The sequence below is a fragment of the Lepidochelys olivacea genome (assembly GCF_965140295.1).
Source record: "Lepidochelys olivacea isolate rLepOli2 genome assembly, chromosome: 14".
Lineage (NCBI taxonomy): Eukaryota > Metazoa > Chordata > Testudines > Cheloniidae > Lepidochelys > Lepidochelys olivacea.
This window is the reverse complement of record NC_140424.1, coordinates 2,863,009-2,887,025: the sequence shown is the minus strand read 5'-3', so window position 1 is coordinate 2,887,025 and position 24,017 is coordinate 2,863,009. Positions and strand designations below refer to the sequence as shown.

Here is a 24,017-nt window from a genome sequence, read left to right as displayed (position 1 = left end):
CCTGTCTCCACCAACCCCCATGTCTCTCAGGGGCTGTCGTTCCCACTGGCATCACTCCTGGCTTTGGTGGACCCTGCAGCCTGTGCCGTGGGGCGCAGTCTCTCCATGCGGTCGCAAGCACGCTGCAGGAAAGGGCTGGGAGAGCAGCTCAGATCCTGGTTGGTGGGGCTTGGAGGAGAGGTCAGCTGTGAGGTTCTTCTCAGGGTGCTCCCCGGGGAGTGGAGATGGCTGGTTCTTGCTCCCCGGGTTTGTGGAAGCAGAATGGCTCTGCTAAGCCAGCTGCTGTTTCCTGTCTGGAATGGTGTGGGAGCCGACGGCCCAGTCTGACTGCAGTGAGGGATCTCGTGGAGGGACGAGCATTCCTGGGCCTAGGAGTAGCTGGGCTGGCTTTTCACTGGGGAGCTTGTGCTGTGAGAGCTGGAAGGAGCCAGGGTGGGCCACAGACTCCTGGTGAGAGTCCTGGTGGGTCCACTAGGGCTGCCAGGTGGCTGGGCCATGGGTTGGCGAAGGGCATTGTGATGGTGATCTGACAGCGCTGACCTTGCGTCCCACAGGCAGAGAGCGGAGCTGGAGGAGCTGAGGCGGCAGCTGGAGGAGAACAGCTCCATAGTCACCAAGGCGCTGAAGGAGGAGTACGAAAAGGGGAAGGAGGAGCAGGAGAGGCAGCACCAGGTCTGCCCCCCAGCCCATGCGCATGGTCTCTTCCTGGCTCTAGCCGGGGACAATAGAATAGCCCCGTGGGTGCCCTGAGGCTGGCCGTGTGAGCAGTTTGAAATGAGCTGCACCCCACACTCCTGTCAGCCATGGGGTGCAGAATGGACACCCACATTCCTGCATTGGGTGCAGCTTGCCGGGCTGGTCCAAGCCCCCTCTCAGCAGTGTGGATGCCTTTCCTCCCCATGTGCTGGGTGAAGCAAACTGCCCCCCTGGAGCAGGGGCTGGGCCTTGCCTGGGGAAGTCATGGGGCTTTCTGGCTGTCCAAGGGTGCGTGACGCTCCCTTGAGCAGGTTTCTCACCCTACTGTTCCCTCTTGCAGGCGGAGGTGAAGGTGCTGAAGGACAGGCTGGAGATTGAGAAGCAGGCGTGGGAGGCCAACTACATGAAGAAGGAGGTAACGGCGCACTTGGCTGCAAATGTGGCTGTTGTATAAATTTAGATGGAATATGTGGGCCCAAAGAGTCAGTGTTAACATGACCCAGTCACTGTCCAGCATTAAACAGTGCCGGTCCGGGGGCTGGTACCTAGAGACCAGAGCCTGTTTAGCGCCATGGCAAACACACCATTCAACAGCCTTTTCGCCTGTTAGTAACGGTACAGAAAAGAAGAAAAAACAGTGAAAGCCTTTGGAATATAAAGGGTTGAGTAAAGCTTTCAGTTTGACAGCCCTTGTTCCCTTTCCCTGTAGCTGGAGAGAGATTTTTAGAAAGGCCCCCCCGCTCCCCTCCTTGTCTGACCGTCTCTTAGATGGTGTTAAAGATGGTAATAATCTTTTTGGGAGAAGGAATTACTTTAGTGAGTGGGCTGGAGCTGGTGCTGCTGTTAAAGTCCGATCCCATTTCCTAGAGGACAAGACAAAGACCCACAAAAGGGGAAAGAGAAGAACGGCGATGAGAGAAAATGCAGCTTCAGTCTCTGGTGTTAACTCTCACTTGCAGCCTCGCTGCTGAAAAGACCCAGGCCCAGCTCACGATCTGATCAGCCACCCTGAGCCCTGGCAAACTTGTACCAGCGATGGGCCATTTAGGACCTTGCATTTCACTGCCTTTCTTGGTCACAGGCTCGCAGCACTGTTGCAAAATATACTGTCTTGGCTGGCTAAGCCAGACGCTTATCAGACAGAAGGAAAAAGAAGGGAGATAGACAAGAGAAAAATAAAGTGGGAAAGAAAACACCAGGTGGTGGGAGGAGTGAGACAGTCTCACATCCCAGATCGTGGTCAGGACTCAGCTGGAGCCAATGGAGGTGGTGATGTCACCTGGGCCCCCCTCTCTAGCCTGGTCTGCTCAGGATGTCTCTCAGGATTAGGAAGAAAAAAGTCCAGGGTCCCAGGAGATGGCAGTGGTGATAACCCTGATGGCAAAGCTCATGACTTCCCCTTCTTTCATTCAGCCAGTGCTACAGTAGCCCCCAACCCCGAGTCACTTCTGGGGGACCTCAAAAAAAAAAAAAAAAAAAAAAGTGGTGGGTGGGGAAACCCATCCCCTTGTTCTGTTGGCCTGATTTCCAGCACACCAAGGTGGTTCATAATTTCTGGTCTCATGTTGTTCTTGTTTATCAGGCAGGATCTTAACGCAGCCCTTGAGGTGTAGCAGAAGCCTTTTGGTTTGGGATGATTATCTGTCTTCCTGTTGCACCTTTCCCCATCAGCGTTTGTTGTCTTGGTTATTGTGACACCATAAGAACTTTCAGTCACTTTCCACAGTTGAGCTCACAGGGTAAATGTGTAGGCCTAGTTATCACAACAACTCCTCTTTGAGGCTGCCGTCCCCCCATGGGAGCTCAAGTCTGCATTGTAATTGGATCTCCTGCTGCCTGACCCCATGTCTGACTCTGTCCCCAGGAGGCCTGGCTGCTCTCCCGGGAGCGGGAGCTGAAGGAGGAGGTGAGGAAAGAGCGGGACAAAGAGATAGAGCTGGTCATTCAGCGCCTGGAGGCCGACATGTCGTCTACCAAGGAAGAGTGCGAGAGGGTGGCAGAAAACAGGTAGGAAGGGGCCAGGTGGCCATAGGGATATACTGAGCCTGTGTGAGTGAGCCCTGGTGCTTCTAGGCCCCCAACCCAGTCATCTGGCATCTCTGTAGCTGGGCCCACCTCTCCATGCCAAGAACATGCTAACTGGAGTGTGGGAGGATGCCCCGGGCTCCATACGTCAGTGGAGTAGAGCAGGGGTTCAGTGAGTCTGGGGGGCTCTGGAGTGCCCTGACCCAGGAATTAAGGCACACAGTAGTAAGCAATGAAAATAAGCTCTCTGGTACTCGTGTTTGAAGAACTGTTTCACTTACGCTTCATGGTAAAGGCCTAGTTTTTCTGAACCTCAGCCTGAAATTGTGTGCCTGATTTGTGCGTGCACTTATCATGAGTTCTTGCGTCTCCGGCTGGTGTGCATCGAATGATTTGTGTGTGTAAAAGCCCAGTTTGCACCTTCACTCACAACTTTGCACACCCAGTTGGGCACACAGTTGTGTGTGCAGTTTGAACACTGTTAATTTTGGGGTGAATAGGTAGCATGCCTGAAGGTTTGCACCATCGAGTGCTGAATGACAAAGCAGATGCTTCCCTGCTGAAAACTTTTAGTGGCACCCATCCACACCCATGGCTGGGAAGGGGTTAAATAAGCTAGGCGTGATTGCAAATGACCTTCCATAGCTGTTGGGCAGGCCCCCTTTATACAGGCCCAGCATATGGTTCCCACAATGCCATGCAGGTGGCTGAGGAGGCCACCTATGGGAATGAAAGCTGTCTTCGTTTGACCTCCTTCACAGAGCTCTGAAATGCCTTCTCCCCCTCCCCCCAGGTAACCTGACTCCCTTTCGGGCCTTATTTGCCCAGCATCCTTGCCTGCCCCATACCCTCAAACCCTGGGACATTCTATGTAGTTTAAAAGTGGGAAATTGAAAAACGATGAAAGGAAGGGTTTTTCCACCCAATGTGTGGTTAGCCTTTGGAACCCACTGCCATAGGAAGTTAAGGCCAATAATTTAACAAGATTCAAAAAGGGATGGAACATTTCTGTGAACAACAAGAACATCCAGAGTTACCAGAATTACATCTTTGGGACAGGGATATGAAACTATCTGTTTAAGGGTGTAAGCCGATCTCTAACCATAGAGACCAGGCTGAGACCAATGTGGGGTAAGATTATCCCGGATCTACTGCTGTGGGGCTCTTCCACCTCACGTCTGGTGCTGGCTTGCGATGGGAAATGGGGCTGGATGGGCCTCGGCTCTAATCCAGGCTGGCTGTTCCTGTGTTTTCCCCCAGGATCAAGAGGGTCCGAGACAAGTACGAAGTGGAGCTGCAGGAGCTGGAGAGGTCTGAGCGGAAGCTGCAGGAGCGCTGCAACGAGCTGAAGGGGCGGCTGGCTGAGCTGGAAGGCGAGAACATGCACCTGCAGGGCCTAGTGAAGCACAAGGAGCAGGAGGTGGAAGACATCAGGAAGGTGGGTGAGGGGCAGGCTGTGCACTCGGACTGGGCAGGAGCACTGCCACCCAGGTGTGTTGGATGCTCTTCAGTGAGCTACCCCTCTCTCTGCATGGTGCCCTGGGGTAGCACTGAGCTCCCCAGGGATGCTCTATGCCCATCAGAGCACCTAACTTCTCCTCTCCCCTGCAGGTGAAGGACCAGCTGGCCAAGGAGAGGAGCAGCCTGTCGGAAGTGATTCGCCAGGAGTTTGCAGACAGACTGGTGGGGACAGAGGAGGAGAACAAGCGGCTGAAGGTAGAGATGTCAGAGATGAGAGCCCGCCAGCGCTTGGAGCTGGACAGGATAGCACGGGACAAGGACGAAGAGCTGGAGGAGGTTCATAAGAGGTGAGGGCTGAGGGGTTTGGCCTCAGCAATTGCAAGGCTGGGGCTTGGGGGCAGCTTGAGCCCCCGGCCTGTGTCACGTATGCAGAGTTGACCCACGTCACATGGGGTCCCAGCACTGCATTTTCTAACGCATGCCTGCCTGCGTGGAGCGGGCCGTGGGTCACCGTGGCTAGCTACCTGCCTGTGCTTTCTGCAGCACTGTGCTGATCCCTCTGGGCCCAGTGGTAGCTCTGTGGCACCGGACGTACAGGCCTCTGCCCTGAGAACCACAGGAGCTGCTCCTTTGCTGGCCCAGCTAGGGGGACCTTCAGCAGCTCTAGCTGGTCTGGTGCTGTAGGTGTTCCTGCCAGGAGAGGGCAGAGGAGTGCGGACATGTGCACATACATGCCGCAGCTCGTTGTGATTGTCCAGGAGCGCTGGGAGCAACTGAGTTATACCCGGCCTACGATCGGCTCATATTAGGTGCTGCCGTGGATATTGCCAGGCCACCCCTGCAGCAGACCTGGCTCTGTAGACCTAGTGTGCCAAATATGGCAAAGCAGAAGCACTGAGAATCTGGCCTGAAAGGCAGAGAAGAGCGGATCGGTCGGTGATCCTGCTGTCAGGGAAGGTGGGGGATTCTAACGCAGAGCCCTCAGCTGTGGGGAGGGGAAGGTGGAGACTGCACCATGAGGCCAGGTGGGAGGGGGGCTGGATGTTTCCTGGCAGGCAAAACTGGGGCGAGGGGTTCTTGACCAGCAGCGTGGGGTGGAGCATTGCAGTGACATGAACTCCTGGGGCTCGCTGTGGGCATCATCCTTCACGCTGTGTGGCTTTAAGTGTGCTGAGGACCCCGCAGGTACCTGGGGAGGAGTGGGCCCTGGGAGCAGTATGTTGGTGTCTGCACACAGGCTGTGTGACTGCTTCAGCCTCTCTGAGCGTCCCCTCCTCCCCACTGCCTGGGCCTGTCTCTGCCTCTTGTGTTCTTGATGAGGGAGGATGGTCTTGTGGTAAGGCACAAGACAGAGTCAGGAGATCTGGGAGCAGCTCCTTGCTCTGACACTGACATGCTTGTGGCTCAGGGTGAGACACTTCCCCTCTCAGCCTGCCGGCTTCCCCACCGTGCATCCAACAGGATGAGCATCGGTGACCTCCCTGCGGGGCCGAGGCTGCTGCAGAGACCACACTCTGGTCCTAAGGTGACACAGTCCAGTTCTCTCTGCTACATACAATCTCTGGGAAAGATCACCCCAAGTTGGCGCTAGGAAGGCTGGTGCAAAGGGATGCTGAAGCCAAAAGGGCTGTGATAGGCTGCTGGCAAAGTGACAGAGCAGTGCGGCTAGCACCTGAAAGAGCCTGGAAAGGAAAAGCAGTATTAGGGTTCAAGTCATCTCAATGCATTTGGGGTAATTTCAGCACAGTGAGGTCGCCATCTCCTTCTCGGCATTGGTAGCTTGATCCAGGCCCCCAAACTGCTTCATGTCATAACAGGGAGCAAGGGTTTTATTAATGTCTGATCCCCGACACCCCTCGTCAGCGCAATAGGCTCGATGAGTGTTTTGCAGGGGCACGTGAGTCCCAGGAGAGGAGAGGGACCGTTGTCACCTCGCCAGCACCTGTCACTGGCCGCTGCTGTGCTGAATCCCAGCCGCATCAGGTGTTCAGCACGGCCGTCGGGGCGTGAGGGGCTGAGCCGTGTCTCCTTTGTCTCCGTGCAGAGTGAAGATGGCCATTGTGAAGAAAGAGGAGACCGTGAATATTCTTCGGAAACAGTATGAAGTAAGTGTCCCTGCAAGCAGGAGCTCTGGTGCTGGGGCAGGGTCTCTGGCACCGGTTCTGTCCCTCCTTGTTCCCCCTCTGCCACGTGTCTAACCTCGGCTCCCTCTCCTGTCTTGTTGTGTGCTCCAGGCAGCTGTGAAGCGGGCAGACCACCTGGAAGCCGTGCTAGAGCAGCAGCGAAAACAGCTGCTGGCTACTAACTAGCAGCCCAGCCGCCAAGGTGCTCCCATTTCCCAGGAAGTTGCACATTGTGGGTCTGTGCTCCGTGTGCGCGGGGTTGGAATTGGAGTCTCCCCCTCCTACTGTGCTGTTCTCTTGTTACAACTTCCGTTACTTGTGCCTCAGCCTGACCCCTTGCTGGAGAAGACTTCCCGTGCTCAGGCTTCTCTGTGGTATTTTAACAGTAAACTGCGTGCGTGTTTCTAAAGTCCATCTGATCTGTGGTTGCTGGGGAGAAGGGCAGGTGCCATGCAGTTGCTGAAAGGATGTTTGACTCCTTTACTGAGCAGCGTCTGGGTATGCACCAGGGCATGCCCTCCCGCTCTTCATCAGCGTGGGGCCATCCCCTGGGCCTCCACCTAACACCTGCTGCTGCTGATCCCAGGGTTTTTCTCTTGGTCAGAGGCAAGGGATTAGTGTGATCCAGTCACTCTGGCTGCCTGTGGTGAATGAGGCTCATCCGCACTTCGCAGCAAAGGGCTAGAGGGATGGAGCAAAGCTTTTAGTGGGCAGTGCTCTTTCTTCCTACCAGCAGAGCTGAGCCAGCCCTAGCCCCCTCTGCTCTCCCTACGCACACACGCCGAGCCGGGTGGCGACTTCCATTCCTCGTTCATGGTACACTTCTGGGTGTGGCCACTGTCCACAGACAGCTGTACTGAGCCCATGGCAGTGGGGGTGGGTAAGCTATGACTAGCCCATTGGTGATCAGCAGAAGCCCTGGGTTAATTGTCTCCAATCAGGGCTGTGCTTTCCAGCCTGGCGATCCTGCTGGCTGGTACACAGACCATGCACCTCACCCCCCCATCAGTGCTGGGTTAACACTAGCATTTCAACTGCATTGGTCATGAAGTCCCGAGCTAAGACACTGGGCGATGGCAGTGGTGAGGCAGCACAGAAGCAGCTATCCTGTGCCAAGAGAGAGGTATTCAGTCCCCAGGCTTCAGTCCACCACTTGCCACTAGCACGACCCCCTTTCATAACAGGGGCCCTGTTGCATAAATACGCTACCAAAGGAACCAGGAATCAGAAGCCAGGTCCTGCTGCTTCAGCATGTCAGGCCAGATGGCTGATACAGCCCCCTCCCAGGGTCTCATCCTCTGTCTCCATTCATTCCAGCGCCTCCCCCTACCCCGGTCTCCTGCCTGCAGCAGTGGGAAAGCAGGGGGCTCGGCCATTACGGCTAATGGTGCCAGGATCTGCCAAGACAGCGGGCCGGGCTCTGAGCAATGTTTGCTGGGCCCTTACAGCATTACAGGAGGCATTCTCATTGTTACACTAGAACCTCAGAGTTACGAGCACCTCGGGAGCGGAGGCTGTTCGTCACTCTGAATGAAATGTTCTGGTGGTTCTTTCAAAAGTTTACAACTGAACCTTGACTTCATACAGCTTTGAAACTTACTATGCAGAAGAAAAATGCTGCTTTTAACCATCTTAACTTAAATGAAACAAGCACAGAAAAAGTTTCTTTACCTCATCAAATCTTCTTTAAACTTTCCCTTTTCCTAGTAGTTTACATATAATACAGTACAGCACTGTATTTGCTTTATTAATTGATTGATTTGGTCTCTGCTGCTGCCTGATTGCGTACTTCCAGTTCCAAAGGAGGTGTGTGGCTGACCGGTCAGTTCGTAACGCTGGTGTTCATAACCCTGAGGTTCTGCTGCACCTGCTCTTCTGAGAAGCAGGGTCCCCTGGGATGCCGCTCAGACTTCACCATGGCCGGGAACCTGCTGAGAGAGACCCGTTGTGTGGACTGTTAGAGCATTGGCGTGTGTTGACTGGCACTTGCTCTGGGGCCTCCTAGGACTAGGATGGGTTTTTCACCCCCTTTTCTTACCTATTATTTATGCTCTGCTGACTAAGGGAATCCTGCCCATGGCCGACTTGTGAACTATTGGCAACTACCCCTGAGCTGGTTACCACCATCCAAGCGTTGTCAGTGCTGGGAGCAGGGCGTGATCTGGGGAGGAGCAGGGAACTGGTTAACAGCAGACCTCAGTCCACTTGCTGTCACTTCTCTTCTCTGTACCTCAATTTCTCCATCCGGATGATCCCAGCTTGAAAAGCACATAGGGATCCTGAGGCAACAGGTGCAGCCCAGGTGCTCCTTGTTGCTTCTGCCCCTGGAGGATGACGTGACATTTCCAGGAGCTTTTGCCATCCAGCCAGGGTCTCACTCTGTCTCCAGATCCCTGGCTGGGTGGGGAAAGCTCCAGGAAATGTCATGCTTCAGCCTTGGGTCCGTTTCCTCCCTGGCAGGAGCTCACCATCTGGCTCACCTTGGTTCTCAGGCTGTGTGGCCGGCTGGTGTATCCTGGTTCTCTAGCCTAGGGAAACAGGACATTGTTCCTAGGCTGAGCTGATGTTTTTCTTTCATACAGACCAGCTACTGGGAGGCGCCGCTGCTGAGTTAATTCACTGGTGGCCTTGGGCTGCTGGTGTTTGGAAAGCTGGGCTGCTTCTCTTGTGTCTGTTCCAGGAAGGTGCTGAGACAATGGGGGAAGGAAGGCATGGAGGAACTCCCTGAAATAACTTCCATGCCTTTACTTCTCTTAGCTTGATGGGGACTCGATGCTGCTGGATCTGCCACGGCAGGGAAGCTGAGGCCCAATCCTGCATGATGCTGGATGCTCTAAGAAGGCAGTGGGAATGGAGGGTGCTGAGCATTCCTAGGAGGGGACCCTGATCAGGGATGGGAAAGGGTAGCCCCCATGTTGACAAAAGGGGGGTGCTACTACCCCTGAAATGGACCTTTACTGGTTCCCGGTGGAGAAGATTACTGTCAAACCAGTGAAAAAGGTCCACAATAATTATCTTCACTACACAGCAGTTTATTGAGAAGGAATTACACAAGCGGTAAAGGGTTATATTAAGCACATAACTCCTGTGTTAGATATTAAGAGCGACACATTCCTCTTAACGAGTCTCTCTTTCACAAACAGGCCCTGCACTAGCCTCATGCAGTTTTTGCTTGGCAAACAGAGAAGATGGTTACCATTTTATAGATGGCTTCTTCTCTGCCGGACTGTTATTCTCAGCCCTCTGGTCTGTCTCCAATTACCTCGAGACAAGGCCTTGTGCCCTGAGATCCCTCTGGAGCCCACGGAGCAGAGGTTTGGCTGCTCTGTCTCGCAGCTTTGCTTCTTCAAGCGTCAATTAAGGAATCCAAACCACAGTAATTTATTTTGCTTGATTCTTACTCTTTCTCCTCAGAGGAGTCACATGCCTTAAAAGCATGCCCAGGGGGTGTGTGGTGACTAATTTTACCTGATTAGGATTTTTAGAAGGGGCTAGGGGGTGGTGGTGGTACCGAACGAAGATCACCCGACGTTTACTCGCTCATCTGTCGTTCACTGGCTCTCCTTGCTGTAAGGTCACTACAACCAAATCAACTTGTGCTCCATGCTGGAACTTCCTACATGTGATATTTACTTTCGCATGGGCCCGTATTTGCCGACCAGTAGGTTCAGTATTGATTATACACGCAGACTTTGCCAGTCCTTTATCAAATCTGCTTAAAGGGACCCTGCTCCCAGGATCCTCAGCAGCCCTTCAGCCATGTTTACGACATGTTAAGTTATACTCACGCCATTCATTCAGCCCGGCCACACCAATTTGGCACCATCCCAACAGTCCCCCATTCGATATTCAGTTACCAAAGATAATTGTAATATTGCATCAATCATACCTGCAGTTTGTACACTAACTATTCGATCATGTGTCTCCTTTTCTGGTTTCTGTAAAACTTAAAGCATTATTTTACGATGATTCATAGCATAATCCAACAACTCAATCTTATAAATTTTCCACAAAGCTTGTATTTCCTTATATTGCTTACACATCTGATATCCACAACAGAAACATAAAACGAATAATACGGCAGTTCCAGAAATCCAAAATAACATTGACCATTCAATTCCATTCCATGTTGTGACCTGACATACAAAATCATACCAAGCACACATTTGAGATCTTATTTTTTCTACAGCTTTTTCAACAATTTTCTACTTTCGAGCAAGCATGCCTTTTACAGATATTATTAGTTTAGTTGACCATTGTATTTGGTCCAGTGTGCCTTGATTAGTTTGTATCTCCATATCCCAATCTGTATCATTCCACTCTATTTCCCCCAAATTTGGCAATGTTAATCTAGGGCGAGTCATAAAGGTTTTAGTCATTTGAGGGTGCTATTGATATTGTTTGTACTGGAAATGAGTTATATCTCCACTAGTGCACCACATCCCTTGGTCCATAAACTGGGTTTGGTTGCTTATTGTTACATTACCCTTTTCCTTTCGATGCCAACATATATCTTGGTTTATTTCATATAGTCCCCACCAACCATTTTTCCATGGTAAATTCGTGGTGAGGTTACCTCCTTTCCGTTCCAAATTCCAATTTCCTTCGCACCCGCTCAGGTATCTGTTTTCTAGGTGGGAATACGAATTCAGGAGTCCTCATAGCTTGACCTGTCATTAACTGAAAAGGTGAATACTTCCTTTCAGTTTGTCCCAGGGCTCTCATGGTCATCAGGAGTGTGAGTAAAGCAATTTCCCAGTCTCAGCCTTGTGTTTGAATTTGCTTGGTCAAGGCTGTTTTTATTTCTCTATTCTTCCTTTCCACTTTTCCTGCACGCTTTGGGTGGTAGACTATATGCCATTTTTGTTGGATTCCCATAATTAATAATAATGCTTTTACCACTGTCCCAAGATATACCTAAGTATTCAACTTCTTGTTGTACCAGCTGTGCCTTGTCCCAGGATAATTTAAAGCCTGTGTTCTCCCCTACTGCCAGGACCAGCTTAGTTCGATGTTTACACTCCTCCGGGGCAACGGCTATTATCGGTATGTCATCCACATAAGAAGTAACCTGTGGCTTATCCAAATCAGGGAGCTGAGCCCACACCCTTGTCACGTGTGCATGTGCTGTAGCTGGAGCATTATGGTACCCATGGGGACACGTTGAAATGTCAACTGTTTGTTCTGGAATGTAAAAGCAAATTGAGGCTGACTCTCAGGGGTCAATGAAAGGGCAAAGAAATAGCACTATCCAATACAGAGAATCATTTAGCAGCTGCCGCTATTTCACCCAGTATAGCTGGGAGATTAGCTACTGCTGGTGCCATCGGGACTATAGCTGCATTGATGTTTCTATAATCAATTGTGAGGCCCCACTTTCCGTCCGCTTTCTGCACAGGCCAGAGCGGAGAATTGTATGGACTTTGGCACTCCCCCACCACTTCTTGTTCCTTTAAATTCTGTAGCAATTCTTCTATATGCGGAACAGCTTCTGCAGGACGGGAATATTGAGGAACAGGTTTTACAGATTTTCCTACAATTTCCACTGCTGCATGTTGCCCCCAGTTCGGATTTCTTCTTGGCCCACACCATAGGGAACTCTTGTGTCCAGTCATTATCGGGTAGCACCCAGCTTCTGTGGCTTTGCAAGCTCCTTTCCTTAATCGTCCTAAAATCACCAGCTCGCTCACAATCCCTGTCTCCCCTTTCCACAGCCAACCTCCTGCCAGATCAGTTATCCATTTCTCCTGCTGTACCACATCTGTACCTAAGATACCATTTTCAGTCATGCTGTTACAGACCACTGTATCTGTCCAAAACTTAGTGTCCTATCACCCATGGCGGCAGGTTTTTCAATAAAATTCCTTTCACTCCTGTGCCCTGAAAGCCAAATAAAGGAATATTCTGTCCTTTCTGCACATCCTCCTACACCAATTTAATCAGAGTTGCCTCCGCTCCAGTATCAATTAATACTAGCAACTGTTGTATGTTTCTTCCTGCCCCACTTCCATGTAAGGTCTACCAGTTACATGGGGCTGCAATTTAGCCACTAATGTCCAATCTTGGGGGCAGGAGTTGCTAAGGGCGTGGCAACCCTACTGAGATGTGGAGCTACCCTGCCGGGAAGCTGCCACATCCATCTGAGCCAATTCCTGGGATAACAAGCCGTAAGGGCCTACCAGATCTCCCGCACCTGTTCCCACAATCTCAACAGCCCTAGCCCTGGGCTGTGGTGCAGGCTGTGACGTGTTCCCTGCCAAATCATTCACAGCATTTAACAGAACCTCTAAACGAACCATATCTGCTCCTTTCTCCTGGAGTAAAGCCCATATCTGTGCTCACACTGATCCTCCACTGGACCCATCATGTCCTTTGTTGGGTTGTCCCATTCCATGTTCCATACTAACGTGATTAGGACCACTGTAGCCTGCTCGGTTGCTGTAAGAAACCTCTCTGATTGCCTTCTGGGAGGAGCCACTTCTGCTTACCACCTTTTCTGCGCCTCGGGTCATTTTAATCAATCTAGCCTGATCCAACTTCTCTTGAGATCCTATAAACACTTTAATAGGTTCCCTTAAGCCATCATATAACATGTTACTTGCCCTTCCTCCATATCAGCTAGAGAACCTGCTAACAACAGGCTAGCACAATAAGCCATAACTGACTCTCCCTTCTCCTGATGAATCAGCGAAACTGCCTTTCTTAACTCAGCAGGGGTTAAGAAATAGCGAGTGATCCTCTGTACTGCAGCCTCTCTGTCCTCTCGATTTGACTCCATTTCAAGCTCTGCTAACACTGCAGCCATTCAGCCATGTTTAAGTCATGTCAAGTTATGCTGTGACGTTCCCCTCTGGTGTTATCAGGACCGGTGATCTGCTAGGTCACTCCTATCCTTGACTCTGGGAGCCAGCCTTACCCTGCTCTGCTGTGAGAGCCCCCACTCCTGGGCTGTTCTCAAACAGCCTCTGGCATGTCAGCTGCTCCCAGCTACTTGCAACCGAATGACACTAGCCAATATCTCCGGTCCCAGACACAACCCTTGGAACCTCCGTCTTGCAGTGTCCAGTTATGCCCGCTGGACACTGCAAGCTTATAGGAGTTTATCAATTTAACAAAGAAATTTATATGCACCAGGCTTGTTCTCCCAAGGGGAGCCTCTGACACACTTCAAACCAAACACTCTGCTTCAGGTCAAATAAACAGATCCATTAACTGTAAAAGATAGATTTTAAGTGATTATAAGTCAAGGCACAACAAGTTGGATTTGGTCAAATGAAATAAAAGCAAAATGTGTTCTGAGCTGATTTTAACACTTGCAGTGCCCTTACAAGCTTAGATGCTTCTCATCATAGGCTGGTTGCTCTTCAGCCAGGCTCTCCCCTTTGATCAGTGTTTGAGTCACTTGGTGGTGATGTCTGTAGATGGAGGTGGAAGAGAGAGAGAGCATGGGAAACGTCCCTTTTATCATGTTCTTTCTTTCCTCTTGGCTTTGCCCCCTCCCCCTTCAGGGCCAGGTGAGCATTACCTCATCCCAGTCCCAAACTGACCAAAGGAAGGGGGTGACTCACTCCAGAGTCCAAACAGATCCTTTGTTGTTGTCGAGGCCAGTGTCCTTTGTTCCTGTGAGGCTGGGCTGGGTTTGTCCCATACATGCCCAGATGAAGTGTGAACTACCCCTCTTCCTGGAGAGTTTTGCCTGGGCTTGTTTTAAGACAGGAGGGCACATTTTCAGCCTCATAACTATGTACATGAAATTACAAGCTATAACATCACTATCACAACAATGCTCAGTGCATCATGAGCCTTCTGAAGACACCCACCATGGCAAACTTTGCACTGGATACCACACAATCATATTATAAGGATGAACATAGGGGTGCAGGGTGTTCCCCCGAGATACAGAGTGTCACATATGCTCACACCGTTCATTCAGTGTGGCCACACTAATGTGGCACCATCCCAGACAGGCCATAGAGGGGGAAGGGGATGTGAGATGGATGGCAAGGTACGGGAGGGGCCTTTCCCAGCTCCAAGAGGGGCCCCTGGCTCTCCTGGTTCCCCACTGTGTTCTTGTTTGCATCTGTCCCATAGCCTGTTAAAGGTCAGAAGTCAATTGCTAGCCTTGAACATAGCCCCCTGCCAGTGAGTCAGCCCTGGGATCACGTGTGAGCATGGGAAGCCAGTGCCTGTGCCGGGAAGGAGGGAACTGGGGCTGTGTTCTCTGTCTTCCCTCTGAGAGCAACCAAGCTGCCTTGCTATGCGTTAACCACGCTGCCTGGTGCTCTGCGGCCAGGACGGCTCCTCCAGGTCTGGGGGCAGTTACTGACCATAGTGGAGAGATGCAGAGTGGGGACTTTTCTTCTGTTCCTTTACCACCCTCCCCACTCAACGGCAGCGGTATAGCAACCCGCAGCTGCACCGAGAGCATGCTGGGAGTGCGGCCTCCCTGGGGTCCCTGTCCCCAAGTCCTGCGGGCCATGCCCCAGCCAGGATTCCCACAGGGTCGGTCTGAGAGGGCATCGGGCAACAACCTGTCCTTGGCTCAGGCCTGGGTGCTGCTGACCCAGGAAGCAATCCCCCCTCCCCTGCAGCGTGTGGCCCTGAGCATGTCTTGCTCAGCTAACTACCGAGTTCTCAAGACGCACCCAAGTTTCCTAGCGAAGAGGCTGGCGCTGGCCTGTCTCATTGGACTAACCTCCATGTTCTGTTTTGATAAAGGGCACTTAAAACAGTCTAAACAAACAGCCTTGGGGAAATCCAGCAGTCTGGAGGAATACAAACACAGTGAGTACATAAAGCTGCCTGGCCCTCACAGGCAAAGGCCCTCCTCCTTGTCTCCAGGGTGCAGTTGTTGTTACTGGTATGGTGCAGGAGAGCCCGGCTGCTGCTGGCTGATAAGACATCCTGTGTATGCTGTAGCTGGGGTTTCCGTTGCGGGCTGCACTGAACGATCCACCCACCCGTAATTTCCAGTGCAACGAAAGGTGCTTCAGAGACTGGTCCACAGAGACACGTCCCAGGGCTGGAAAGAGCTCTCCGTGATCAGGCAGCGCTGCTGAAAGGTGCGAAGGCAGGGAGAAGGCCCCAGGCAGAAGCAAAGAGCCAGTCTCCAGCCCTGCAGAGTCTTGCGAACCAAGAGGCTGGCGGGAAGGCTGAGAAGTGGATGAGGCTGGGGGGATGTGGGACGGAAGCTAACAGAAGGGAGGGGGCTGGGTTGGAGGTGGCTAGGCAGCCAGTGAGATGGTCCACGGCTGGGTGGGTCGGTGAACAGGAAGCCACATCTTGCATAGCATGGAGTTCTCATTGCAGATTCCTAGAAACGGTCTCTCCCCCTTCCCCCTTTCTGTGCTGCCCTCTCCTGGGATCCTTTCCAGTCTGGACAGAGCTGTCCGCTCCACGTCCTATCCACCTGATCTCTCTCCAAAGGGCTCTCTGCTGGCAGAGCTGACTTGCTTCAGCCTCAACACTGCCTGGGGTCCTGGAGAGGTACGAGCGGAGCGGTACGAGGTGGGGGGGAGATGAGGGATCCAGAGGGGCCGCTCAGGGCTGTGTGCACGAAGAGGCCCACCATGGGGGTGGACAGCGGCTGAGCTGGGTTCATGTGTCTGCACCTGATCCACAGCTTCCGTGGGGCCACGAGGAACGGCTGCGTTGCCCAGATCCTGCTCCGGCACCTACTGGTGCCTCTGTGCCAGCCATGATCTGCTGTGCCCTGCGCTGGGCTCTGCTGGGTGCTGTGACCCTGGAGTTTCTGTACCAAGCCAGGACCTACTACAGCCAGGGGAGCTTCCCAAGTTTCTTCTACAGGTAAAGACCAACCACGCGCTCTGTTCTTGGAGGGCTCTAGCCGCTAGGAAGGCGACACAGTCCCTGCCGTGGATCTCCTGTAGCTCAGCATGTGGACACCAGCGATGGGAGCAGCAGAAATGCGAGGCTAGGGAGACGCATTCTGCTGATCTGGGGGGATTTCCCTGCCTTGGGGGCTCTGCCAAGCTGCCCCTGCCAGCGGTGGCGTCTTGCCCTTGCTCACATCTTTGTGCCAATATTGTGCCCTTGGAACTTCCTGAACGGCAGGTGGATAATGATGAGCAAACCCGGGGGGACCCCCCCCCAGTGACTTTCCCTCTACCCCTCTGGCTGCGTCGGTGTGGGAGCCGCCTGGGCCAGAGGAGCAGGGTGACGGGCTCTGGGGCGTTGGCTGTGAGGCGGTGCCGCAGGCCAGGGGATTTTTGCTTTTGAAGCAAACCAACCCCCGGCTCCTTTGTGTGCATTCGCTCACTGCCCTGAATGGCAGCTGGGGATGAAGCGTTTGCAGGGCGGGGGCTGCTGCGATGCAGGAACTTGAGATCCTGGGTGCCCAGCACCTTCCCACTCAGAATCCCAGCTCCCTACGCCAAGGGGAGCGAGGGTCCTGGCCGGGAGGGTTCACGGGCCCCTGCTCCCCCTTCTGTCTGCCCTACAGAGCTGGATGCGATCCCGACTCCCCTGGCCTGCCTGTGCCCCTCCCCTCAGCTGGGCTGCTGCCCTGCCGCTGCTGGATTAGTACTGGTGTCTGTCCTTATCTCTCATCCTCCCCTCTCAGGCATGGCTGGGCTCAGGGGATCAGTCACAGGATAGGGAGCTTTGCTTGTCTACTTGGGGGAGGGCTGGGCTGCTGGTGCTGGCCCTCCCACCTGTGTGCGCTCCGGGGTGGGGAGCTGTTCCCCCTGCTGTGTGTGTCAGGGTCTTCACGCACCAATCCAGCACCACAGGGGGTCAGGTCTATTCCCACACGGCCCAGGGAGGGTGCAGGGTTCTGGTCTGTGCAACTTCAGGGCTTTAACCTTTGAGGTGACCACACTCCCATGCCTGGGGGCAGAGCTGATGTGCAGGAATGGGGGCAGAAACAGGGGCAGAGCCTCCTTTAATGCCCTATTTCTTCCTGCGTAGCTGCCTTCATGTGGCACCGCTGGCCGTCACTTCCACAGGTGCCGTCCTGTAACTAGCCACGGTGGGCAAAGTCCCTAGCTACAGGGGCCAGCCATGCAGCCTCAAGCAGCAGGGCCCCACGCCCCCTGGGGGATCCTCCCCCAGATCGGGTCTGATGGACAGACACCTTGCCAGGCCAAGGGGGAACGCACTGTGAAACTGCTCTCTTCTCTGCCCCCTGCCCCACAGGGATCCTGTCGGAGCTCGCCAGCCCAGAGCCGGACCCATGACAGTGCAGACACCGGTGACCCCACTGGGCAGTAGGGCCCCCACCTCCACACTGCAGCTGTTCTTGGGGGACCTGTATGGCCGGGACAAGACGTACCAGGGCTCGGTATGCACCACCTTCTCCCTTGTGGGGGTGAAGCCTGGGGGCTCCAGGCCTTGGATTTGTTCCTGGAGGGAGAAGCGTCACTCCGTGGTCATGCACAGGAGGGTTGTGCAGTGCCAGTGAGGACAATGTCTGGCTCCTGCTGCCCTGCTCCCGTTGTCCCCCTTGGTGTCCTCTCATCCTGCAGCTCCAAGGGGCCAGAAGGGGCCAGCCTGAGCTCCCCTGTGTGGCTGCTCAGACCAGGGACCTCCTGGTTGTGTCTAGCGCTGGCCTCGAGCTGGGCTCATACAAAGACTCCCCCCCCCCCCCGGGCAACATTGCCTCCTTTCCTGGTAGGCTCCCCCTTGCCCAGCTCCTGGCGTGGCTGCCTGGCTCTTCCTCATCCCCCGCTCTCGGGATTTGCTTTGCCAGAGGTGCCCCAGTGGCATCAGGAAGAGGATCGCGGGCACCAAGTTCAGCAGCATCTTCCTGGAGGCCATTCCAGTGCTGCAGTGGGCCCAGCATGCCTTGTCAGCTGAGTATCGACGCCTGCAGAGCTACGGGGGGGCCCACGGCTGGCAGGATGTCGGCTGGCCTGGTGAGAGCTCGCCCACAGCTCGTGGTGGGGTGTGAGGGGCGCACGGGGCCACGGGGGGAGCTGTCTGTCGCCCTGACAGCCGAGCACTGGCCTCTTGCTCCCAGGAAGGCTGGGGCCTGGCGCTGCCCTGTGGAGGCGACGCTGGGTAGCGCCTGGAGCATGTCAGCTGGGCACCCTGCTATGACACACGCTGGAGTTCCCCTTCTGCCCCCGTGGCTGGAGGTGAAGCCTGCCATGTGGTGCCGGGCACGTCGCCTGCCCCCCGGCTCATCTCCCCGCCCTGGTTTGTGGTTCCAGTTGTGAGGGACACGCTGACCCGTCTCAACGCGTCGGCCAACGGGCGCATGTTCGACGCCCGCTCCGGAGCTGCTGCAGGCGGCTCCCCCTGCGTCCGCTGCGCCGTGGTGGGCAACAGCGGCATCCTGAACGGCTCCCGGGCAGGGGCTGCGATTGACCAGCACGACTATGTCTTCAGGTGAGAGCTTGCCAGTGGGCTGGGCAGCGCAGTGGCGGGGTTCGTACCTGCCCCAGGTGAGAGCTCGCTGGGGGGGCTGGCTGGGCAGCGCAGTGGCGGGGTTCGTATCTGCCCCAGGTGAGAGCTCGCTGGGGGGCTGGCTGGGCAGCGGGGGGGGTCCTACCTTCCCTAGGTGAGAGTTCGCTGCTCTTCAGGATGGACTGACTCTCCCTTCCCCTCCTCGCAGGACCAACGCGGCCCTCACCAAGGGCTTCGAAAGAGACGTGGGCCGCAGGACCTCCTTTTACATCTTCTCCACTAACACCATGATGAACTCGCTGCATAACTACGCCAGCAACGGTTTCCGCCAGTTGCCCCAGACTCCGGTGAGGGGATGCGCCTACCCCTGGCCATCACATGCTGATGACGCTGGCGAGAGCCCAGGTGTCTGAGGATCATGAGTGGGGAGGCAGTGTGGCCTAATGGATGGAGCACTGGACTGGGACTCAGGAGTCGGGGGTTCTATTCCTGCTCCAGCCACTGAGCTACTGTGTGACCTCTCTCCCTGTGCCTCAGTTTACCTATCTGCACAATGGGGAGAATGATCCTGACCTGCTTTGTAATGTGTTGTGAGATCTACAGATGAACATTGCAAAATTATTAATTTTATCATCTCACACACCGCTGTACTGATGCCCTGCACTCCCACCCCACAGCCCTTCAGGTAGTCCAACCCTGGGCTCCCCGCACAGCTCTGCTGATGCACTTCAATATTAGCCCTGTTGTGGGGCCGGTCCTGAGCCCAGGCTGCCAGGAGTACTGAATGACAGAAGCCAGCTCAATGCCAGGGGTGACTCTGGGCTCTTCTAGCCCCGGGCTGAGCACGGCTGCCTTGTCACCCCCCAGGTCAGGCAGCAGCAAACGAGGAGCCTAGCTGAGGGCTCCATAGGGAGGGGAAGGCAGTGCTGGGCCAGGGGCCAAGGCAGCGTTAATCGCCATATTCATTGCAACAGGAAACCAAGTACATCTTCCTCCCGGACCACGACCGAGTTTACCTGCTGCTCCAGGCAGCCCTGACTAATCGCCCTGTCAACAGCGGCCCAGATGAGGGTGCTCGGTGAGTCCCGGGGCAGGGAGGTGGGTCCATGGTTTGCTTGGTTCCTGTGCTGCCCCAGGTCCATGATAATACACTCCAGGAGGTCTGAGCACCCACTGCCCACCACACGAGGGGAGCCGGGTGCCCCCAATTCATGTAATGCTTGGGAAGTGGGGGCCAGGTCCCATGAGGCACTGGCAAGGGGGCAGTGTCTGTTATGGGGGTCACTGATGGGGGAGGTGGGAGCCCCCAACTCTGCTTGCCCAGCATTTCGGAGCCTCTGCTCTCTGCCAGGTGCAGGACCAAGCTTCCCTGCCCCTGGTGCCCCGGGGTCCAGTCGCTATCCACAGGAACAGCAGCCTGCTCTGACGCTGCCGTGGTTCAGCAAAGGGGCAGCAGGAGCCCCAGCCGAGCCCGCTCCTTGGTCATAAGGCGTGAATGGCTCTGGGTCTCTGTGAATGTCTGCGGAGCCGGGGGCGGGGGGGGGGATGCTGAGCTGGGCAGGCCATTGCTCTGCTCCGACCCTGCAGCTTGGACAGGCTGAGGACATGCCCATGGGGAGTCCCTTCGGGCCGGGTGGATTCTCACACCCGCTTTCGTCTTCTCCCCACAGGCCGGAGCGATACTTTGGGAAAGACCTGCGGGCGGAGAAGTTTAAGATGTTTCACCCAGATTTTATCCGCTACGTCAGGAACCGGTAATGATCCTGTGTCGGAGCCTCTGGCTGCAAGCGCTTCCCGGGGCCCTGCACTGCCATGGCGGGAGGGCTGGATGGATTCAGGGCCCTGCAGCCCCCAGAGCCCTCAAGCGGTGCAGAGACAGAGCCTTCACCCCTGGGGAGGCAGAGAGAGAGCCCCTGTGCTCCAGCTGATCTGAAGGGCCTGTGTGGCTGGCTCCCAGAGGAGCCATTGACCAGAAGACAGGTAACTGCAGTGGCGGGATCCTCTGGCCCAGCTCCCTTGGCGGGATGTCCCAGGTGGGGTGCTCCGCTGGGTGAAGGCACGGTCCCCACCGTCCGCTGTAGTCGCAGCAATGATGGTCTCTTCCCTCTTCTCTCCTACCTGGTAGGTTCCTCCGCTCCAGCATTTTGGACACCCCGCTGCGGAGGCTGTACCGTCCCTCCACCGGGGCAGTGATGCTGTTGGCTGCCCTCCACACCTGCGATGAGGTAGGGCCGGCTACTAACCTGCTCTGGCCACTCTGCCCTGACCACAAGGCAGAAGCTGCCATCTGCTGGTCCCAGGGCACACTGCCAGCCTTAGGATGGGAGGGACTTGGGTCATTTCCTTGCATCCCCAGCCCCTGCGGTGGACTCCTAGAGGGACAGCATCCCGTCTGTGCTGCGCCGGCTGCTTCCACCGCTGCAAGCCGCGCTCCCTGCAGCCTCGCTCTGGAGCCTGCAGGTCTAGCCCATGTGCCTTGCTGGGCACCCCTGTGTTCCTTGGGCTGCGCTCTTTGTCCCGCTGCGGTCCGTGCCCGCTGGTGGATGCGCTGCATGGGCACGGTGCGTCAGCCCTGCTCAGAGCTATTTCCCTCGTCTCTGTGGCGATAGCTCTGCCCCCGCGGGTGGCACTCACGGTGCCCGGGTCCGGCCATGCAGCACTAGTGGGTGACGCATCGCTCCTGCAGGGCTCCTGCCCGGCTCGCTTAGCTGGGAGCTGCAGGAGAGTTTTATCTGCACATCCCCAGTGGGTGCAACAATCTGCCCCCCCCCCACCACTCCCAGGAGCTGGCAAGACCCTCATGAGGGTGACCTCTGCGCCCTCCCCCCACCCCGCGCACACACACACGGGAGCGGGTCAGGTGAGGCCCATACACCGCAAGCAGCAGGTTCCCTGATCAGGTTCTGCTCCACATCTCCCGTTAGAGGGCTGAGGGGTCGGGCATTGTTTTGGCCCCTCCCCAAGTGGGATCTTAGGCGGGGTCTGTGCCTGGCTGCTCAGAGCTCCTGGCAGGGTCTGGCTAACTCCTCCCCCTCTCCCAGGTGAGCGCCTACGGGTTCATTACCTCCAACTACCAGGCCTACTCCGACCACTACTTTGACCAGACGCAAAAGGCCCTGCTGTTCTACGCCAACCACGACCTGTGGCTGGAGATGAGGCTGTGGCAGAAGCTGCACCAGAGCCGGCTCATCACGCTGTACACGAGAGGCTGAAGGTTGGGACCGTGCTGGGCCTGGACCCCTCTGCGGGGCAGAGCGAAGGGACTGACGTGCCAGCTTAGGCCGGGACCTGCCGGGTGGGGCACTGGAAACAAACTGTCTGTCAAGCGTGAAGCTGGGTCCTAGACCTCGGAGAAGGAAAAGCCCCATTGGACTGTCCAGCCTGTCACCCCTAGTTGCTTGGGGAAGGGTCCTCCTGCACTGGGCAACGCTGCCCACAGCCGCCTGCCAGCCCCCCAGCGGTTCCTGCCCAGAGCGGAGTCGTCACCTGACTGACTGCCCTTGGAACAAATCCAGGCTGTTGCTTTCTGGTGGGGGGAGGCGAATGGGGCTGAATGCAGCTGCGGGGGCTACGTAGCTTGCAGAACAGCTCGCGAGAAGGCAGCTGCATGGCAGCCGTGATCCAGGAGAGCCTTTCGCTGGGACTGAACTGGTGCCGTGAGCAGGCCTCTGGGCTAGAACGCTGCTTGCTGGGTCTCCAAGTGTCCCTCCCTGCTGCTGCTGCTGAGAATTGCCTACTACAGGAGAGTGCCTGGCCCCACCGGCAGGGAGCCCTGGCATTCGAACTCCCAGGCCTGAATAACCGGGGAATGGGGGAGATGGGGCTGTGCTAAGTCCCATTACAAAGCAGGGTGACACCTCTGGCTCCTGGATTGTCTGTCCCCAAATTTCAGCCAGCATTGGGACTTTGTCTAGCCTCTGGGGCCGCTCTAGGGGAGAGATCCCAGCACTCCAGCAGCTGGGGTGTGGCATGAGTCCCTGCTGCTATACAGAGAGCGTCCCTCTTGGAGCCAGAACTCTGGATGGCCATTAGTCCTTTGTCTAACCAATAGCCCCCCTTCTCCCCCAGCGAGCCCCATCCTGAACCACCAAAGAAAGGTCCTCTACCCACTGTGACGAAGTGGGACTGTTCTTAATGTTTCCTCTCAATAGTGTGGGGGTGCCTCAGTTTCCCCTAGGCAGTTCTTAAGTATCTAGGGGATGGAGTAAGGGTGTATGATCATTGCAGAGCCCTAGAGGGCAGGTGTGTGCAGGGGTCTGGACACAGGGAATGGCCAACACCCTGTTTCCTGGCAACTGATGGCCTGGCCCTTCCCCCCTGCAAGGTGAGAGCTAAAGGGTTGGAGAACAAAGAGATCAGGTGCCCTTCTGGCCCGGGACAGGGACAAAGCCCAGAGGTGAAGGGGCTGGAGGGAGTTTGTTTGAGGCTGGCTGGGGTCATGGAGTGAAGTACAGACGTGGTTGTCTGGCTCACTGCCCCCAAAATGGACCCAGCTGAGGGGTCCGGTTCTCTACACCTACAAGCTCTGTGTTAGACCATGTTCCTGTCGTCTAATAAACCTCTGTTTTACTGGCTGGCTGAGAGTCACGTCTGACTACGGAGTTGCGGGGCAGGACCCTCTGGCTTCCCCAGGACCCAGCCTGGGCGGACTCGCTGGGCGAAGCGCACGGAGGGGCAGAGGATGCTGAATGCTCCGAGGTCAGACCCAGGAAGATGGAAGCCGTGTGAGCTGTGTGTCCTGCAGACAGGCTGCTCACAGAAAGGAGACTTCCCCAGAGTCCTGACTGGCTTCGTAGGGAGCAGTTCCAGAGCATCACCCAGGGACTCCGTGACACCCACCTGAAAGGAAGGGCAGTCTGAGAGCCAGGGATGTTCCAACTCAGGAGAATTGGCTAGGTGCCGTTCCTTCTGTGCCTCAGTTTCCCCATCTGTAAAATGGGAGTGGGCACTGTTTGTTAACAATGGACTCTGCTCCCCTCTGGCAGCAGGGCAGGGCTGGCACTGCTAACTCACAGCTGGGCACCGGGCTGGGCTACACAGCTGGGAACAGAGCCTTCGCCCACCCTCCCTTTCTGACAGGACTGAGCTGCCCTGGCGTCCGCAGAGCAGAGCCAGGCTGCACCAGCTGCCCTTCGTTTCAGCAGCATTAATCAGAGCTAACTCCCCTAGTGCACCCTGGATGCTGCAGGCTCTGAATCAGTAAATCATGTGAAATCTGGCGTGGGGGTGGGGGAAAAACAAGTCCCAGCCTGCTGGGAGTCAGCCCTTGCATGGCCAAGGAAACAATCCCAGGGCACCTGCCCCTCCTCACCCCGGTGCCCTGTGCTCCTCCCCAGCACTCTG

The 24,017-nt window shown here is 55.5% G+C and overlaps 2 protein-coding genes across 9 annotated transcripts in view; both read left to right on the top strand.

The window, feature by feature from the left end:
* The window catches only part of CEP131 (centrosomal protein 131), a 29,911-nt gene extending 23,197 nt beyond the window's left edge, over positions 1–6,714 (top strand). For all 5 annotated transcript variants that reach the window (XM_084646968.1, XM_084646966.1, XM_084646964.1 and 2 more), the window contains 7 exons: positions 555–672; positions 1,037–1,111; positions 2,561–2,703; positions 3,982–4,159; positions 4,333–4,529; positions 6,227–6,287; positions 6,417–6,714. In XM_084646968.1, the coding sequence (XP_084503094.1) occupies positions 555–672; positions 1,037–1,111; positions 2,561–2,703; positions 3,982–4,159; positions 4,333–4,529; positions 6,227–6,287; positions 6,417–6,491 (847 nt within the window). In that variant the 3' untranslated portion in view covers positions 6,492–6,714. The remainder of the gene's footprint in view (positions 1–554; positions 673–1,036; positions 1,112–2,560; positions 2,704–3,981; positions 4,160–4,332; positions 4,530–6,226; positions 6,288–6,416) is intronic.
* A 6,732-nt stretch (positions 6,715–13,446) lies between these two features.
* Positions 13,447–23,239, top strand: LOC311531096 (alpha-N-acetylgalactosaminide alpha-2,6-sialyltransferase 2-like). Of its 4 annotated transcripts, none has more exons than XM_084648185.1 (11): positions 13,447–14,612; positions 15,024–15,089; positions 15,680–16,112; positions 17,463–17,607; positions 18,016–18,181; positions 18,479–18,656; positions 18,883–19,021; positions 19,649–19,752; positions 20,345–20,428; positions 20,800–20,899; positions 21,716–23,239. In XM_084648185.1, exons 3-11 carry the CDS (start codon positions 16,003–16,005, stop codon positions 21,884–21,886), a joined length of 1,197 nt encoding a protein of 398 aa, XP_084504311.1. In that variant the 5' UTR covers positions 13,447–14,612; positions 15,024–15,089; positions 15,680–16,002; the 3' UTR covers positions 21,887–23,239. The 4 variants fall into 4 exon arrangements, with proteins under 4 accessions (XP_084504311.1, XP_084504313.1, XP_084504314.1 ...); XM_084648188.1 differs by lacking the exon at positions 13,447–14,612 and having other exon boundaries at positions 15,060–15,089; positions 15,680–15,791; positions 15,928–16,112; XM_084648187.1 differs by having other exon boundaries at positions 13,447–15,089; positions 15,928–16,112.
* The last annotated feature ends 778 nt before the right edge of the window (positions 23,240–24,017 follow it).

Excerpts from the sequence above, each read along its gene's own strand:
- LOC311531096 (XM_084648185.1), top strand. The coding sequence starts at position 16,003 with ATGATCTGCTGTGCCCTGCGCTGGGCTCTGCTGGGTGCTGTGACCCTG. Across the intron at positions 18,657-18,882 it reads CAGCACGACTATGTCTTCAG|GACCAACGCGGCCCTCACCA; the intron begins GTGAGAGCTTGC and ends CCCTCCTCGCAG. Across the intron at positions 20,900-21,715 it reads CCCTCCACACCTGCGATGAG|GTGAGCGCCTACGGGTTCAT; the intron begins GTAGGGCCGGCT and ends CCCCTCTCCCAG.